The sequence below is a fragment of the Teleopsis dalmanni genome, chromosome 2, assembly GCF_002237135.1.
Source record: "Teleopsis dalmanni isolate 2A chromosome 2, ASM223713v2, whole genome shotgun sequence".
Lineage (NCBI taxonomy): Eukaryota > Metazoa > Arthropoda > Insecta > Diptera > Diopsidae > Teleopsis > Teleopsis dalmanni.
In genome coordinates, this window is record NC_051847.1 from 13,828,030 (window position 1) to 13,846,309 (window position 18,280).

Consider the following 18,280-nt stretch of genomic DNA (forward strand, 5'->3'; position numbering starts at 1 on the left):
CTTAACTGATTGAATGGTTTGATTATTTAATTGGGATTTCTGACAATTGAATTGACTTGAATCAGATTTTCAGTTTTATTATCTAACATACATATTATCGTAAGTGTATATTACATATCCAATACTCTAATAACGCAATAAGAAGATACTTAAGATAATCCGAAACATATATAATAATATCGTCGCAATCACTTCGAATTAAGCTGATATAATAATATAATATAATAAAAATATATTACTAGGTATATATAATAATAAAATATTTTACACAAACACCTTATGAAAAAGGACTTTAAAACTTTTCAATGAAATATTGAAATCATGCGACTATATTTCACAATTACTGTTTAGTGTAAACAATGCGATTTCAAAGTAATTGATTACATTGCTGTATTAAAATTCAGAAAAGTTTTTGTATTTTTACGGATGAATATGTTGAAGTTTTATACTTGGAATAATATATATTTAAAATACCTTCTTTAATTTCCTTCAAGGTAATCCCCTCTTTTGCTAACCTAAGCTCGTTACATTATTTTCCTCATTCCATTCCAGTCGCGAAATGCATTTGCTGATACGGAAAAGTCAAGTTAAGCTCCGCACGATGCACAGTTCCCATGCCAGAATTGTATTTCGTTGTGCATCCATTCCAAATATTGGCAAACAATTTGTGGTTTCGCAAATTAAGAAAAGAATGCAGCCAAAGTCAATAAGGCAGTGTAATAAAGACGAAAAATATTATTACTTTTAAGTAGGAAAGATTATTAAAAAAGCAATCGAAACCAATTGATTCCAGTACAATTGTTCAATATCATTTCAAACACATGAGAAATATCAAAATTTTCACGGAAATCTATAAGAAAAAAGTTTTTACTTATTTTCTTCGATTTTTCTTCATAACTACAAAATACTTCAGGAAAGTTCGTGGTTGATGAGGATTATGACGACTTTAATGTATGAATCATTAAAAAGTGTTTCTCTTCTATGTTTCGATAACTTATAAATAAACAAAAACTTTAATAGCATAGTATTTCTGTAAGTAAGGATTGTAGAATTTTTATTCAATAAGGAATAAGGATTATGAATTATATTATATTAATATATTAATAGATTTCATATGGTATGTTCATGCAGTTTTAAGGAAATGGAACAAACAGTACCCAATTGGCAGTAGTATTGAATGTCTAATTCTTAATATCAATCTTATAAGACATTATTCAACATAGAAAAACTTCAAAAAACAAAAATCATATTAAGTATATCTCTGTACCACTCCCTTTCTGAACAATCTTCTTAACATGAGCTCATATGAGTTTATTCTTCTGAGACATACATACAAACTTTAAAATATTAAATCCGATTTCTTGAAACATAAATTTTAATATTAAATTTAATAGAAATTTAAAATCGCTGGAATATTGTTTACTTATTTCAGGATAGCAATTAAATTTTATTTCCTCTTCATCCTTCAAACAACCAAGTGGAAAACATTTCACTGAAAATTTCTGATGTACATGCCAATATTGCGTGAAGATTCTGTCACTTTATCACTGATAAATGACCTGAAATTATGTAGCACCGTGAGTGGCTCTTAATTAACTCATTCAATTTGATGCCATATGCAATTTTAAGGCAATGCAACCAAAATTACCGAGAAGAGGATGTAAAATAAAGTGTGCATACAAATTCATGGGTCACATGAGTGCTCATACGCCACTGTATATACTCGCATATGTAACGACATAGGTTTTCATAAACAATATGCCGGTCTGATTGCTGGTCGCCGTGCCCGTCTGTTGGTAGCATATGCTGTATGTTGTAGCAGCATATTGATAAATACATAGACCACAATATTTCTGAGGACTAAGTAAAATTTAGGTAGGAGCAAGACTAAAACAAAAAAAGATTGCAGCGCTCCATGCAGCTTAATTAGCTGTGGAAAGCCATGGTAAGTATGATTTAATGACCAGTTTGGTTATAATAATAGTAATAATAATAACGCAAAACAGTATGTGAAATTGTTAAGTTTTAGGAAGGAGCAGATTATTGCAATAAAATGTTAATATATAAGTATTAAATTAATATAACAATTTTATATATATCAATAAAACTGCGGATTATTTCGCCAGCCTGAAAGCATGCAATATTTTCTGACTCTTGGCTCAATTTAGGTTTTTAATAGTTTTAAATTGTTATTTTGTGAAAAGAATTGTTTAAAAATATAAACAAAATCAAAAAGAAATTCAATTTATAAATAATGTAAAAGAAATAACGATCAAAAATAATAAAAAAAAAGTATTTAATGGTTGAGTGCAACATATTTGCAAACTGTAAGTTATTTGGCTAATTTTTCAACTTTGCCAAAGAATTTAAATGACCAACCAAAGAAATTGGCAAAGATGGAACGGGATTGAGCCAAGTGTCATACGATTCACGTACGCAGCACATACTTTGTCAGTCTGCAGTCACTCATACCAAAAACAACTACAACCGTTTCTTTGGTATATTTGCTGAGCTTAGCCCAGTGCTTAGCCTTTGCTCAGACAAATGGAATTTTGGTTTTAATTTAGTTATGCTGTCCCTGCTCGCTGTTCCTGCTAGCACCGTGTTGCATGCAAAACATGAACGCGCATACGCGTCCATGTACGTGACTTGAAAGGAGCGTTGAATTTCCATTTGTAAACGTTTGACATTTCTTTTGTATTATTTATCTTCAATTTTTTACGCTTTTCTTGAATGAAACAAAAAAACTAAAGTTCAGTTTGAAATATAAATTTATTTATTTTCAATACAAAAGAATTTAACTTTCTTCTTTCGTAAAGTAAAGAGAAATGAAAATTTCAGGAAACATCATCAAGAAATGCCGAAGCGTTTTCGTCATTATTAAAATTCAATTTATTTAAGAGACTGTGAATTTTATTGACAAAACGTACTTGCATCTAACTCTGTATTCCAGTAGTTGAACATACAATGTGCTCGCGTTTCTAAATATTGTATAAAGAAACTATAATATAGTAAGAGTTGAAAATTAAATTAAACAAGTATAGTGTAGAAACAGTTTAGCGCGAAGAACAGAAATTAGACCAGCACTGGTCACGTATAGCAAAGCTGTCAACTCTACTATCCAAAAGCTACAAGTTGCTCAAAGTCAGGCTCTCCGAAGACTCTTCAAAGTGCTATAGTACATTCGCACGGATGATATGCTAAGAGACCTTAGAATAGATCCGGTCAAAAAATACATAAGGGAAAGAGCCCTAAAGCTATATGCGAAAACTGACTGGCTGCCCTACTTAGTACTATCTAATCTCAGAGTAATTACTAACCGCATGGGGCGGTACGCAAATCTTAGATCAGTCACTGAATAATCAGCTTATGAGGAATACACAAATTGGAACTCTGCAGAAACCCCCCAGCTATCAAAGAGTAAAAGTGCCCAGATGCACTAGCTCGGAAAAGGCTCAACATAATAATACAAAAACATTGTTAGAAAGTACTAAGCGAATTAAGAATAGTTCTTCTTAAACTCTTTCATAATACACTACGGCAAAGATATACAATGTTTAGAAAAACAAAAAATGGACTTAATGTTAAACAAATCAGATTTTAAGTTAGCAGAATGAAATTCAAGACTAATAAAAACTGAGTTCCTTAATGACATCTTTTTACTCATATAACATTATGAGCCTTCACTATGGCTCAGTAAATTATCGAAGTTCGATACAACTGTAGTTTTTGTCTACTTATACGTACTTATTTATTTTCTTTACTTATATTTATTATCAGATGAACATATCAGATGTGTTTAAAAAGTTATAAATATGTCCATTTATATAAATAAACAAGTAGTTCACGTAAATTATAGGTGAAATAGTTTCAACATCATGTTTTTTTTTTCTTTAGGAGTGCCAAGCATCGAAAAGTACCATGTGAAGGTCTATTCCACCCTGAGTCACAACCTTATATTGTACCAAGATCTTTAATTCCTTTTAATGAAACGGAGAATATTTCTTGACAAACAACATAATATGTCCACTTTGTTGGAAAGACGAAAATACATTTTTATAATTTTGTGGAGGACATAAAATTAGTAGCATTTTTACCTTCTAATAACCTACTAACATCGTCAGACCCAAACATTTTAAATCCAAGTCTTGAGTGGAGGAGATAAAATTATAAAAATGTGTTTTCATCGTTCAAACAAAGTGGACTTATTATATTGTCTGTCGTCTCAAAATATTTAAATTTTAATAAGAATACTTAACCTTCATTATATCATCAGTCAAGGCTTACGTTATGTCATATTCTACTCTCAATCATTTGACATTTCAGTTATTATCCGCAAGACATTAAGGCTTAGCAGGACCTCAAAAGTATTTTTATTTATACCAAAATTTTTAAAAGTTTTACAGAAATGCAGCGACATTCATTTATTTCCAGTTGCGTGTACTATTTTGTACCGAAAGTTTTCGAGCGACGCGTATAAATTGACTAATTTCTTGACAGTAATATCGAGCTTTCCTTGTCTATGTTGACTCGTAACAAGGATCAAAAGGAATAAATATATATTTTTACAACAAAAATGCTTTGAAAACCGTTTCTTATTTATATTTGTTGCTTAAGTGCTGTGGCAGATACTCATGATACTCACTATATTTTTTCTTGCTTTACGCTTAGAAGTATGCTTTCGTTTTTTTTCATTGTACGTAATCAGTCAGTCAAGCACCTTAAGCACGTACGTGTACTTTTGCACTCTTGCGTGGAGTTCCCGTCTTAACCAAAGTTTGTTTATGTGTCATTTATCATAAACAAAATTTGACATACCCTGAAGAAAACTTAAATTTATATCTGCAAATTTTTACTGCGTGCTTTGGCAATGATGTTTAATGATAAATAAAATTATATTAAGAAAATATGTACTTTAAACAAATAATAAACAAGTCTTTCAAAAACCGAATATACTTTCAAAATTTATTTAAAAAAAACAATTCAAATGCTTAGAAGTCACGAATTACGAACTGCTGCTACTTTAACTAATTGAGAATATATTTCATTTAATTGTGATTAATTAGCAATTATTATAAATATATTATAAAACGCAGCAGAGTTTAATGTTTTCCCAAAGGATTACCCAACCAAGGATAAACTTGTGGACAACTACCGCAAACGGTCATGTAACGTATCTCACCAGTTGAAGTTTTTGTCAAGCCACAACTTCGAGGAGTGCATTCAGTTTTTGGCTTCTTAACACAACCTTTGAACGGAGTGCCCAACACTGGTTGATGCATATACTGCACTACCCGTGCTACTGTCGTAATATAAACATCCTGCAAAGTGTTGACATGTAACAGGAATCTGGAATTATATAAGCCATTTAGTTTGGAGATAAAACTCAAAATATTTGCCAACACTTGAATGTTACCTTCTGAAAGCAGGTAAGGCGTGGTGTAGACGTGAGAACCAAGCAGCGTGCAAATACATACCAAATGGTGCCCGGTTGCCTTCATAATGTCGTTTGAAATTCTCCAACATCCACTCGAAGAGTGCATCTTCATTATCTTCTGGTGGATATATGCAGCCATCAATCATGGAACAACTATAACCTTTCGTATCAACCCAAGTAACCATCGGATTAATCCAAAAACCAGGTAGGGAAGCATCAGGACATGGACTAATAACACAATCCTGTAAACTGTGATAATCTAACGTATATGGCCACATAGCTGGATTTCTAAACCGTTGTGTGGGCCATGAACTGTCATAGATCAAGCCCACACGCTTTGCAGCTATGAACGAATTGTTACCGGATAATTGTAAGAAAGGTAACCGCATGCCACGTATATGTTTACGATTAACTTTCGCATAAGCCTCCAACATATCAATGAGACCACCAAATTCTTGTTCGAGTAAATCCACATCAGCGTCACGCCAATAATCGGTACCACTGCTGTGTGTGACCGAATGTAAAGCAATTTCATGACCTTCCGTGTAAAGTGCATTTACCTTTGAGTAATCAGTGTATTCATGTGACACAAAGAAAGTGCCACGCGCTGGACAGTGATCAGGATTTACCAAGCCATCGAATATTTGCTGGTATTGCGGGAAATTAATTATATTTACCGCATCATCAAAAGTAACTGTTATGAACTGTGAAAAATTTCATATATTTTATAATCAAAAAATATACTTTTATTTTGAATACTTTTACGCACTTGTGGGATTTCCTTCTCATGCCCCTGAAACTCAGGCTTCGGCAGAGTTTGTGCTGAGCAACGACAATTCGGTAATTGACATTTTGCAATATCACAATATTCCGCCTTGCTGTACTCGTCTGAGATGCGGTCTTCCGACTCTTCAGCTGCATTAATGGTTATTATAGCAGTAAAGAATATTGCCAATGTCAATAAAATAACTTTACTCCGCCTATTCGTTCTTGACATCATTTTTATTTAAGTTTTCTAAACCAGCGAGCCATCAGCAACGCTTTTTATAATTTCTGCCTTCATCTTTTATCTTATCATCATCGGTGCTGGTGATTGATATTAATTACTTGGAATGATAAGTGGTCTTATTTATCGGCAAATAAATTAAATTATGTTCATAATGTAATTTCTATTTAATTAATTTTAATTTTCTTATGCAGGTACTGCAGTTTTCAATGCCAATTTATTGAGATGATATTCTATTGCCAAGAAAACGTATGTACATTATATAGCTGAAACGCTGTAATACTCGTATGTTATAAATTTTTTATTTATTTACAAGAAATTATGATTGTAGATATATATTATGAAATCAATTTTTCAAGTTTGTATTACTCATCGATACTTAGATACTTTTGAATATAGAGCTATAAAATACTTTAAATTGATAAATATTTCTAAAAAAATACATGACTCTGATTATTAGAGTTTTAGATGTCGAAACAGACAATAAATTTATTGTTTTACATGACACAGATTATCACAATTATTCGCGTAGTATTAAAGTAATCCATCTGAGCTATTAAAACGTGGTATACATTGAAGCTTCCTTAACATTTTTTTTTACTTCCTCAACGTATCGAATTCACAATATTCGTCTTACCTCTAATGTGACTTGTCCCGTTTAAGTTACCATAGAATACCATAGAATTATTGTTTAAGCATCCATTTAAGTATGCTATCATCTAGTTGATGGATAACGTGACTTATCTGCCTTAGATTTAAAGATACCGGATAACAGTTTGATAGTTGAACAGTTACTCTAGTTCATCTTTCAAAAATAGCGAGCTGTTTGCAATCTTTAACTTGGTGTTCATTCCTACCAGCTTTATATTTGAAATAAGTTCAATTATATATTATTTATATTATTGTGTGATAAGTTTATTGGATTTCTCTCATTAGAAGAATCTGCGAAGCATTAGATTAATTATTTAGTTCTTTGAAGTAGAACCTTATTGGAGTATAACTTGGTCGACAACTAAGTCACTAATAAAAGAATGGATTGTAATTAATAGCAATCGACCTTGTTGCGTAAATCTGGTTAATTATTAGACTAAAAAGCTGATTGATACTTATCCCCAAAATACAGAGACCCTTTTCAACACAATAAAGCTAAAACTGTTGGCAGGTTATGTGATGGATTACTACAGCCAGCGTTACTATCTCAATAACATGGGTATAATTGAGAAGCCAAAATAGCGTCTCCTACTCAAAATATATGTGATTTCTAGGTACAACTTTTTGAGCAGTACTTTTTGAGCAGAAGGTATGATATAACAAAATTCTCAATAGAATGCAGAATGTCATTCTACTTTTATTCGAAGAGCTCAATTTCTTCTCTTCAGTTGGAGTTGATTTGTAGTAGAAAATATTTGTATTCAATTCTATTCCATTAGGAACTTCAATTAAAAAAGCTTAATATTTTTTAGAGGGATGAATCTAACACTCCAGTTTCGTATAGTTAGTTTACTTTAAAATTAGTTTTAGTATGCCTTCCATTAGCTGTAGTTAACTTCTTAAAATTGTCTGGGTGGGAGCACTTGTACGAGGGAATTTGATGCCGAGTGATTTAAAATATTTACATTTACGAGAGTGTATCTACCAGTGGTAATATTCTAATTTTGTGCATTTAATTAGTAGACCTATATAAAGATGGATTCCCTATACAAGAGAATATGATGCTGATTGATGTAAATTATTCATTGCATTACTGAACCGTTTATGGTATATATCAGTGATAATTTTTTACCATTGTGTTGCTTTTTTTTTACTTTGAATAGTGGACCTATATTTATGTTAGCCTGTTTGGGTTGTCAAGAGATTACTCATTAGCTTGTGGGAATATCTGTGAGAGTATTGCTTGTGAGGTTATTTATTTGTTTGTGAGAGTAGCTATATCATCTAAATATTGAGATATTAACATTGACAATAGAGTTGAGACTGTAAGGGAGCATAACACTACTTAACTTCCGATTTTTTAGCAACGAATTTTGACAATCGTGTTTATTTAAATAATTCTTATAAATTTTACTGCTATTCTCCAGAACTATGAAGCGGAATTTAACCGAATCAGTTCGGAACCCGAAGTCGGATGACTTTTTAATGTATATGAAAAAACTACAAACGAAATCATCTAGTTTTATAAGTGTTGCTAAAAGTCCATTGAAAACAACCACTAAAAAAGTAATGCCGATCACAGCCTTGATTATCCGAGACTTAGAAATATAAGTAGATAATGTTTCTAATTCGAGATTTGAGTATTTGTTCCTATATAGTACATTAGTACAATATATAACTTATTTAACTTATTTATTTATTTAGACAACACTTGATTCATGTCAATGGATTTCAATTTCATTGTAATTTGAAATAAGAATTCATTGTATATTTGAATGCCGAAAAGTACCTGACAGTCATTTACCGCAATAGTTTACATTTTTACCAAATTGCAGTACTTTTTCATATAACAAAATCAATTTAGAAAATATTTCAATTTTCTGTTAAAAGGATGCATGCTAAGATAGGACAAAACTTGACATGACAAGCAAAAATATGCAAAAAACTGTTTGCCATGCATGCCTGAATGCGTGCCTGCATGAGAAGTTGGAAAGGATAAAGCAAACAGTAAGTTTTTTTGTTCTTGGAAGAATAAAATAAGTTCCCGTAATACCGTAGAAAATAATAAAATGTAATGAAAAATTTAACCAAATGACAATTGTCTGAAAAGTCTAAAAAGTCTAAAAAGCGTAGACGAAATTCAACAATTTGCACACGTTTGATGTGACTTCATAAGGACCTCTTCATCGCTGGGAAGTGCACCTGTAAATTTGCCAAAAACAAAACTTTGGAGTGTAAAAAGTGAACGAAATTTTTCAAAAATATTTCAACATTTCTTTGAAACATGTGTGCTGGCGTAAGTTGAGGTAATTGCATTGCAACTACTCGTACGTTCACTTCGATACTTCCCTGCAGTTTCTTCCCCATTTGCACTGGAGCACAACATCTAGTCTTTTGCAAATTTTCGTCTATTTTCTCATGCAATTCTTTTTTGCTTATTATTTTTTTTTCCCTCAAAATTGCTTAAGTGTGGAGCTCTGTCCCGCCTTCGAGTGATGAAAGTCACGTACCGGGGCGTTACCTAATTTATTCGTTCGCTCTTAACTTCGTGTTTATGGTGGTCGTAGTATGAGCCACTCATACAATTACATTAACTCACACACATACATACCATTGCATGCACAACAGCAACAAAAAGCAGCAGCTATTGCAAGTGGATTTATAGTATGAATTGCTCCACCGGAAATGCTATTTTATGGTGCACAACTCAGTTTGGTGCTGTTGGTTTGTTGGATGCTCGTTTCGGTTGCAACCAACTTTTTGCTGGAGTTTTTGTAGCCTGCATAATGCATAATGATGCATACACGCCTGTATTATTATTTGTTTTGATAAGTTTTACTGCAGTTGTGCTACGAACATGTTTGAAAAGCAATCATACCGTTTGAATCAGTAGCGGTAAATATTTTTGATATAAAGGCAAGAGTAGTATATATTCTTAAGTTCGAAAATTTTATACATTTTATTATTTTCTGTCTCATTTTTATGTTTTCAGTTTATTAGAACAATTACCCAGTACTTTTCTTTTTATAGTGTTTTTGGTGCTGTTAGGTATCACTTTGAACATGTAAAAAAAAGAAGTCACTCGATCTTATTGTCCTTTAGCTTCAAAATTTTAAAAATCTCTTGGTTAGAATTTATGATGACGTTAAGAGCAAACTACTCGTTGGTTCTCTTGTAACTAGTATAACTAGTAGTGTTCACAAGTTTTGATCATTTTCTTTTAATCCTTCAGCTTAAAATAAGATCTGGTTAAAAACTTCAGAGCAGAAATTGGTCAATCAGAGCAACTAGCTGATATTACTTTCATCTTAATTCTCGAGCATAAGAATATTGAAGGAAATAAAAACCGATTTGTTTTGGTTTGAATCGATTTGCTTCCCTGGTTGAATTCGCAGGGGTATCAATCTTGTTCCCCTGGACATTGTTAAAAAATACTTACCTTAATTTTTTTTTGAGCAAACTAATAACAAATTAAACGCACCCAACTTACGTGTAATTTCCCGTTTCATACATAGACTACATCTAGGTAACTCATTGAAGGGAAACTGCGCATTCCTTTTTTTTTTGTAAAAGTTGTAGGAACTTACAAGAAAAATATATATAAAAGCATTTCCTGTATAATTACCCAGCTTCCAGAAGAAACAGGAACTTAGGAAAGGACAATTCTGCAAGTTTGTCGGACTGTACAATGACAAGAACTTGAAATCTCTTAAATTACTTAAATTCAAAACAGATTATTTTTCAAGTTATTTAGATTTCCTGCTAGGAGTGTTGTAGTAAAATAAGAATTAATAGCTAATTAACGACGGTAGAAAGTTAGTTGCTGACCTGTCAATGCAACCAGTTAAGCAATGGTAAGTATTTAATTTTAGAGACAGTTAGGCTGTTATAAAATAAACAGACGAAATAGTTATTCATTAAATAGCACTTCGAATGCAACTCCAGTTTGAATTTTTGGTTATTCAAACCAGGAACCTACCGAAGAAAAAGAGTTCCGAAAAACTGCTATCACAAGATTTGACCAGTTTTTTTTTGGCATCAAAATCAAAGTGATTGTGAACCGATATTTTGGTGCGACTGACAGAAAAAGGAACTCGTAAGGGCATTTCGGTTTGTCATGTATAGAATCGCCTTTACGATTTGAGTTCTCATTCTTTTCAGTAACACCAAAAAATCAATTCACTATAACCTTGATCGACGTTTCAAAAAGAACTGGTCAAATCTTATATTACCAATTTAACAATGAGAGCAATGTATCTTATTTACTACTCTCAATGAGATACCGAATTATAGAACAAAGTAATGTTGTGAGATAAAAACTTGTACAGTTATTACGACGATGTCTAGGCTTATCTTAAAACTAATTCTAGATAGATAGATATGATTATAGTTATTGCAAAACAACTTTCATATTAAGATCAATAATATGTTTACATAGATCAATGCATCCGTTTGACTATCAAATACTCAGACTTCCCCCAAAATTACAAATAAATGTGGACTCAAAGAGCCATATTGTGTAAAAATGTCAAACTGACTTATATATTTGCATTATCTAATATAATACTTCTATTTCAAAATTGACGAAGATGTGATTAGTATTGAAAATGGTCAAAACGACAAAAAAAAAGATTCATCAATAAAATTTTAGTAACAAAATAATTTTAAATAAAAAACTTTCATACTAATTTCGTTCGATCTATGTATATCCGGTTCGTATATTAGTCTTTTCATCTATTAGATATTTAGTGTAATTGCCAGACGTATATAGTGCTGTGTTATTGTATTATAATTTTATATCTACCAGTTGCTTTTCTTTATTTTCACTCGTTATTCCATTTCGCATTTCTTAATATTATTTTGTGGGTTCGTAACTTTTTGACCAAGTAAAATGAGATTACATCTCAACTATCGTGGCACACGTTTGGAGCAGTCAAAGTCGTTTATTTTTATGTTCATCTTGACATTTCCCTTTGCTCTTTGCAGTCAATGCTGGACAGCAAATGTTAAGTGCCATATGTGCTACACGAAAAATTCATCCATGATACGGGAACTCATGTGCAAACATCCCAATCCACCACAGAATTATGGTATAATTTCAGTTGAACACGAACTGGACACGAATATAATTTTGTACTTTGATGGACTATCAAAGCTAAGAGTACAACATCTGTGTAAGTGAGTATCTATGTAGCAAGCCGTGTGGGTTGAAAATATTTGTGTATGAAATTTTATTTGCAATTTTTTCGTAGCACGAAAAGAAATGCTTATGAGAATTTAAGCAAGGACAATTGACAATTACGAATGGAGACATGTTTATGCTGATATAAGAAATTATTGGTTAAGGAACGACGTGACCACTATGTGGCCAGTGGCCATATTGAGCTAACATTGCGATTACATTGTATACTTCAATGTTAAAGTGCAACTTAATTTTTATTTTCTACATTTACTTGAGTTCTTTTATGATTTTTATGATAAGCAACGTTGCCTAGAGAAATGTCAAATGAAAACTTCAAATAAAGGGAAAAAACGTGTATATTGCAACATTCAACTACATTAATTATGTAGCTACTGTAGTTCGCAAAAAATAAACAATTTAGATAATTTTAGTACTCCTTTTAAGTTTTACTCCTCTAAAGCTTTTTAATATTCTCATTTGTTCTTGTCTTCTTTGATTTTTGGTCCCGCTTAGCTGTATCCAGATAAGCCCATAACATAGTTTTTGCATTTTTAGTCCATTTTCTTATTAGACATTTGAGCACTTCGTCGATATTGTGCTCCCAGGTCACATTAACTTATCTTTTATATGTACAACCTCCGGACTGTAAACTGTAAATATCTGAAATGCATATCCTGTGAATGCTTTTGAATGTATCTTGCGAATTCTTTGATGTGATTATGTAGCGTCTTTGCATGAATTTCATTTTACTCTGTTTTTTATAAAATTCTTTTATTATTTTTGTTTTGGAGTTTTTTCTTAACACTCAATGTGCTGCAAAATCAAAAGGCCATTACGATTATCCTGTTGTGGGCACCTACTAAATGTGTAAGTATATTTAATTTTATAGAAATATATTCAACGACCGTTATTGCCATCAGAAAAAACTTAATTTCTTAGAGCTACCAAATTATATTTATTTCATTATATTATATTTATATTATTTCTGTAAATTTTATTCCCATTCAATTTCATAAGTTCTTCACAATGTAAACTTTGTTTTTTTTTCTTTCTAAGAACCTTGGCATCTATCTCAATCTCTTTCATACTTTTTTTATATATTTATATTTTATACCTTTTTTAATTTTTATTGCATTTATTACATTATCCCTTTAATTCCTAACTTCCTTTACGAAAATTTGCTGTCTATTTCAATCTCTTTGAGATAAAGAGAAACGCCTGTTTTTCTATCCCTTCCTTATTGTATTGCACTTATCCTTTTTGCTCTCTGCTTCCTTTTCAAATCCTTGCTCTCTCTCTCTCTCTCTCTCTCTCTCTCTCTATCTCTCTCTCTCTTAACCTTTTTGATGAAAAGAAAATCATATTTCAGTTCTTTTATCACTTTTGTATTTCATTGCATTGATTCCCATTTCTCTCTACTTGTTTTTCATATCCTTATTGTCTTTCTTAATCTCATTAATAAAGAAAAATGTCTGTTCCATTGTTTCACCCCCTTGTCTCATTAATTCTCAATTTCCTTTACGAAAACTTGCTATCTCAATCTCTTTGAGATAAAGAGAAACGCCTGTTTTTCCATCCCTTCTTTATTGTATTGCACTTATCTTTTTTTCTCCCTGCTTCTTTTTCAAATCCTTGCCCTCTTTCTCTCTCTTAATCTTTTTGATAAAGAGGAGAGCATATTTCAGTACTTTTATCACTTTTGTATTTCATTGCATTGATTCCCATTTCTCTTGTTTTTCAAATCCTTGTTATCTCTCTTAATCTCATTGATCAAGAGAAGTACCTGTTCCATTGCTTTATCCTCTTGTTTTCTTACGATCACCTAATGCATTTCTAGGAGAATGAGAAAAAATATTTTCAGACTAGAAGTTAAACGCATGATAAAAGATGGTTCAAATTTTCAATAAGTTATCACAAGAGTTTCATGTTTTGAAACTTAGATCATTAGAGTTTTAAGATAGCTTTCTTCAAAGTGGAATACACTTCGTTTATGCGGCAATTCAATTATTAATAAGAATGTTTGAAGACAAACTTTTTCATAAATTTATCTATTCTAGTTTACTTTAAACCTGTTTGAGTTACTATTTACAAATACTGATTACATTATCTTTAGTAGATAAGTTTTGAAAAAAATTTAGAAACACAACTCTGAGATATTATCAATTATGGAGTTAATTTTATAAGTCAAATGTTATAAGACATCAAATTATAATTTCCAAAATGATTTTTTATTTACATAATAATGGTTTATAGCATCTTTCACTTCAGTCCTTAAGGATTTAAATGAAATAAAAATAAAAGTAGATAATAAAATTGATTATGAGCAATTGTAGTGCACATTTATGAGTACAGTAGACCAAAACAGTTTCGCAATCTACTAGAGCAACTTACACTGCATTGCTGCATATCCTTTATATCCTTTGCTGTAGCGCAAATGAAATTTTAGAAATTTGTAAAATTAACCGTCTGACTCCATAGTGTTGTCAATATGCAGTTTTTGTTGTTTTTAACGCTGTTAGCGCCAGAGTCATGTTAACATGCTTCCTGTTATTGCCTGCCTTTTGGATTTGGTTATCTAAGTTTCTTGTGTCTTGGAAGGAAGTTAAATTTGAAATGTTCTTTTTCTTAAGCTACCATTCATAGGAAGTCTCAGGGTAATTTAGATAGTACGCTCTGGTGTCACACTAAGGCAGCAAAAATTTTATGTTTCAAAAGTATAAACTTTTTTCTTTTTCTATAGAATTTTCAATTTAAGGTTTAAAATATTTTAGTTTGAGTTATTCATACATTTCGGACATTTTTTGAAGAAGAAAATACAACAGACCTCGTTGGTTTTGTGTGTTCCAGACCACATTTGACCTCGAATCAAAAAGATAGTCAACCTCACTATAAAAGGTCGATAAAATAAACTATGTTATTATGTTGAGGCTAGTTGAGTCAGTGCACTTGAGCACTTTTACTCTCTATTAACTGCGAGGTTTCCTCAAAACCCCTCTTTGCGCCTTGACTAGAATATTGTTTATCACTTCATCAGACTAAGCAATAATTGACCTCAGATCTGCATACCTCCCCGAGGAGCCTGTAACCATTCTGAGATTTGATATCGCGGTGTTGGTAAGTCTTCAGATTTCGCAAATAATTTCAGGGCTCTATCCTTTATGCATTTTTTTAATGGGATCAATATTTATGTCCCTGAGGATGTCATTCCTGAGGATCCTAATGTACCATGGAACTTTGAAAAGTCTTCTCAGAGCCTGGCTTTGTGCAATTTCTAGCTGGTGAATAGTAGTGTTTGAAGCTTTGCTAATAAACTATGTTGAAGAGTAAAATAAGTATTTACATTAAGTTTAATCAATCTTTGCTCCGGCTCTAAAAATGAATAAGGAAATTTTAACTGTTATTGCCTGTTGTATAAGATTTTTGACTGATCGTTAGTTTTGAGCCATCTTAAACGAATGCTAATATACAGAAACTAAAATGACTTCTAACAATGTCTTCATATTTAAGATTTAAAATCAATTTTTATCAGCAATGATGCGCTATATAACCGATGTTTAAACGGATATTTACTTAATTCCTTGATATAATTCATATTTGTAAAATTCTGATTAAACCTCTTGTATTCTATGAAAATCAGAGCTGACATGATCTTTCATTAATATTTTCATATTCATAGAAGAAATTAGTTCAACTTTAAATGTTGTTTTCTATTATAATAAATTCTTAATATATAAATATGTAATTTAAATTGATTAAGCATCCCACAGTAAATGTTATATTAAACCCAACATATATGAAGTGATAAAGATTTAATTTATTTGAAAATTCTTCAATCTACTTTTAATCATACCATATGAAAGCCTCAATAAATTTAAATTAAATACTATTAAATATGTGATAAGAATTGTACGTTTTTGCTTGTCTGGCTCCAGAAGCACATATCGAAATAGATAATTTACACTCTAAATCCCTAAATAATTACCAAAAAATTGTACACAATTCCCAGTATATGTGCTTTACCCAAACTGTGTAAAAAAATTACCCATATTTTAGATGAAAGGACATGATAACCGTAAAGTAGGCAGGCGTCAGACCGTGAAATCAAAAGGAAATCTGCTACAAGTGCAAGTTTGGATATTTTTTATGCATTATTAATTTTTTATTTCGTTCTTTAACAGGATATAAATTTTTTATACGCCATATATGCAAATTATTATATTTCACACTTAATAAAGTGCGTACGAGACTCAGTGTTTCCATATATGAAAACAGATATGTTAATGAAACGGCACAAACAGTTCATACGAGTACATATATGTATATAAGTTATCAAATAAGAAATACTAGATATGCGGAAGAGATGAAGGCAACGAAATTCAATGAAAAACTCGAGAAAACTCAGTTTCAGTTTCTTTTTAATGCAAATTATTTTCAAATTCCCAAATGCAATTAACAGTGACGAAATGGAAGATTTAAGGGTAAGTAACTTCTTTGCATTCTATTGGAAAAATTTAAGTGCATAGCATTATGACACAAAGGTGTATTAAATTTACTTTAAATGTCCATAAAGAAAATGATTTAACATTTGTAGTTCAACAAAAAAACCATTCGATCTTATGTTATACATCTGCTTTATATAATTTTCTATATTCCAATATAGGTATTTATCCTGCAACTTGATAGTCCCTCCTGAATGAAATTCACTACTGTGAGAGCAACTTTCAGAATTATTTTGAAAATCTTACGCACGAATTACTCGAAGCATACAAACTACACCGAATTAAAACTGCTGCAATATTGCTCCTTTGCATACTTAAGCAAGATGATTATCTCACAAAGGAGAGATGGTGCCACAAAATGCGAGGATGTAAATAGTTCATTCTGCGTTTCGTTCGCATTGTCAATAATAGGAATGCGCCTTTGTGTATTAGAAAAACAAAGCAATTCGTGTTAATCAAATGAAGAGAAAATTTGATTTCAATCCTAATGTTGGAATAGAGAATCAATCGCATTGTGGTTTATTTTGCTTGAGGTGAAAATAACAGGAAGAAAGACTACGAACAGACATCCACGATAAATTTAAACGAAAATATTGATTTATTTATATTGATCAGAATTTGCAGTTAACATTTCGGCTTCCCTAGCTCTTGCCTTTGGAAAAGAATTTCAAAGTTATTCCTTTGGTTGGTAGTCTGGTTTAACTACACTAAACAGTTAGACTATCCATTGCCAAAATAGTGTGAATCAAACAATCCATAGCTTTGTAATTAAGTTCTGCAATTATTTCAACGTTCATTAAAACTACGAGATGGAGTATATTCATATTGAAAACAATACAAATATGAGATCTATCGTCTATAGTTAAAAACGATAATACGATTTAAATTGTGCGGAATGAAAAGCAGATACATATTCGTTGATTAACCTATAAAACAGACGGTTAAAAATGCTAAATTTAGTCATTTAGTAATAATCTGCTTATACTAACAAGGAAAATAGTTAAGTGAACGAAAGCCATTTTGGCTGTAACACAATAATGATATCAGAGTATTGGCTGTAACTCAATAACGATATCCGAGTAGCAAGACCGAAGAAAGCCAACCTAAAGCTAAATGATCTGCTTGTTTAAACAACGGATAACGTCATGTAAACGGATGCCATTTTGGCTGTAATTTAATAACGATGTCCGAATATCCGATATGGGACCCACAGTTAAATCTACTTCAGTGGCACCACCTCGTCTTGTTTAAAATTACAACCCAAGTTATTATAAATTTAATAATAATTTGATAAATCTGTTATATTCGAACCGCTGTATCAACTGCTGCAGACGATATAGAAGAAATGTATTGATTTTTAAGATCGGATAAAATCTTTTCTATTTCATTTATTTACCATAGTACTCACTTATGACTGATTTAAAAAAAAATTAACATTCCGGGTTTCAACTTTAAAGTTTCTATTGGCTTTGAAACAATGACAAAAACAACTTTGTCAGAACTTT

General features: G+C 31.4%; 1 protein-coding gene across 1 annotated transcript; it reads right to left on the bottom strand.

Annotated features, from left to right (window-relative positions):
• Positions 1-4,954: 4,954 nt before the first annotated feature.
• Positions 4,955-6,454, bottom strand: LOC119680363 (chitin deacetylase 8-like). The gene is made up of 3 exons (XM_038093140.1): positions 6,207-6,454; positions 5,417-6,141; positions 4,955-5,349 (listed from the first exon to the last, which is right to left on the bottom strand). The coding sequence occupies exons 1-3, from the start codon at positions 6,435-6,437 to the stop codon at positions 5,103-5,105; spliced, it is 1,203 nt and encodes a 400-aa protein (XP_037949068.1). The 5' UTR covers positions 6,438-6,454; the 3' UTR covers positions 4,955-5,102.
• Between the last annotated feature and the right edge of the window lie 11,826 nt (positions 6,455-18,280).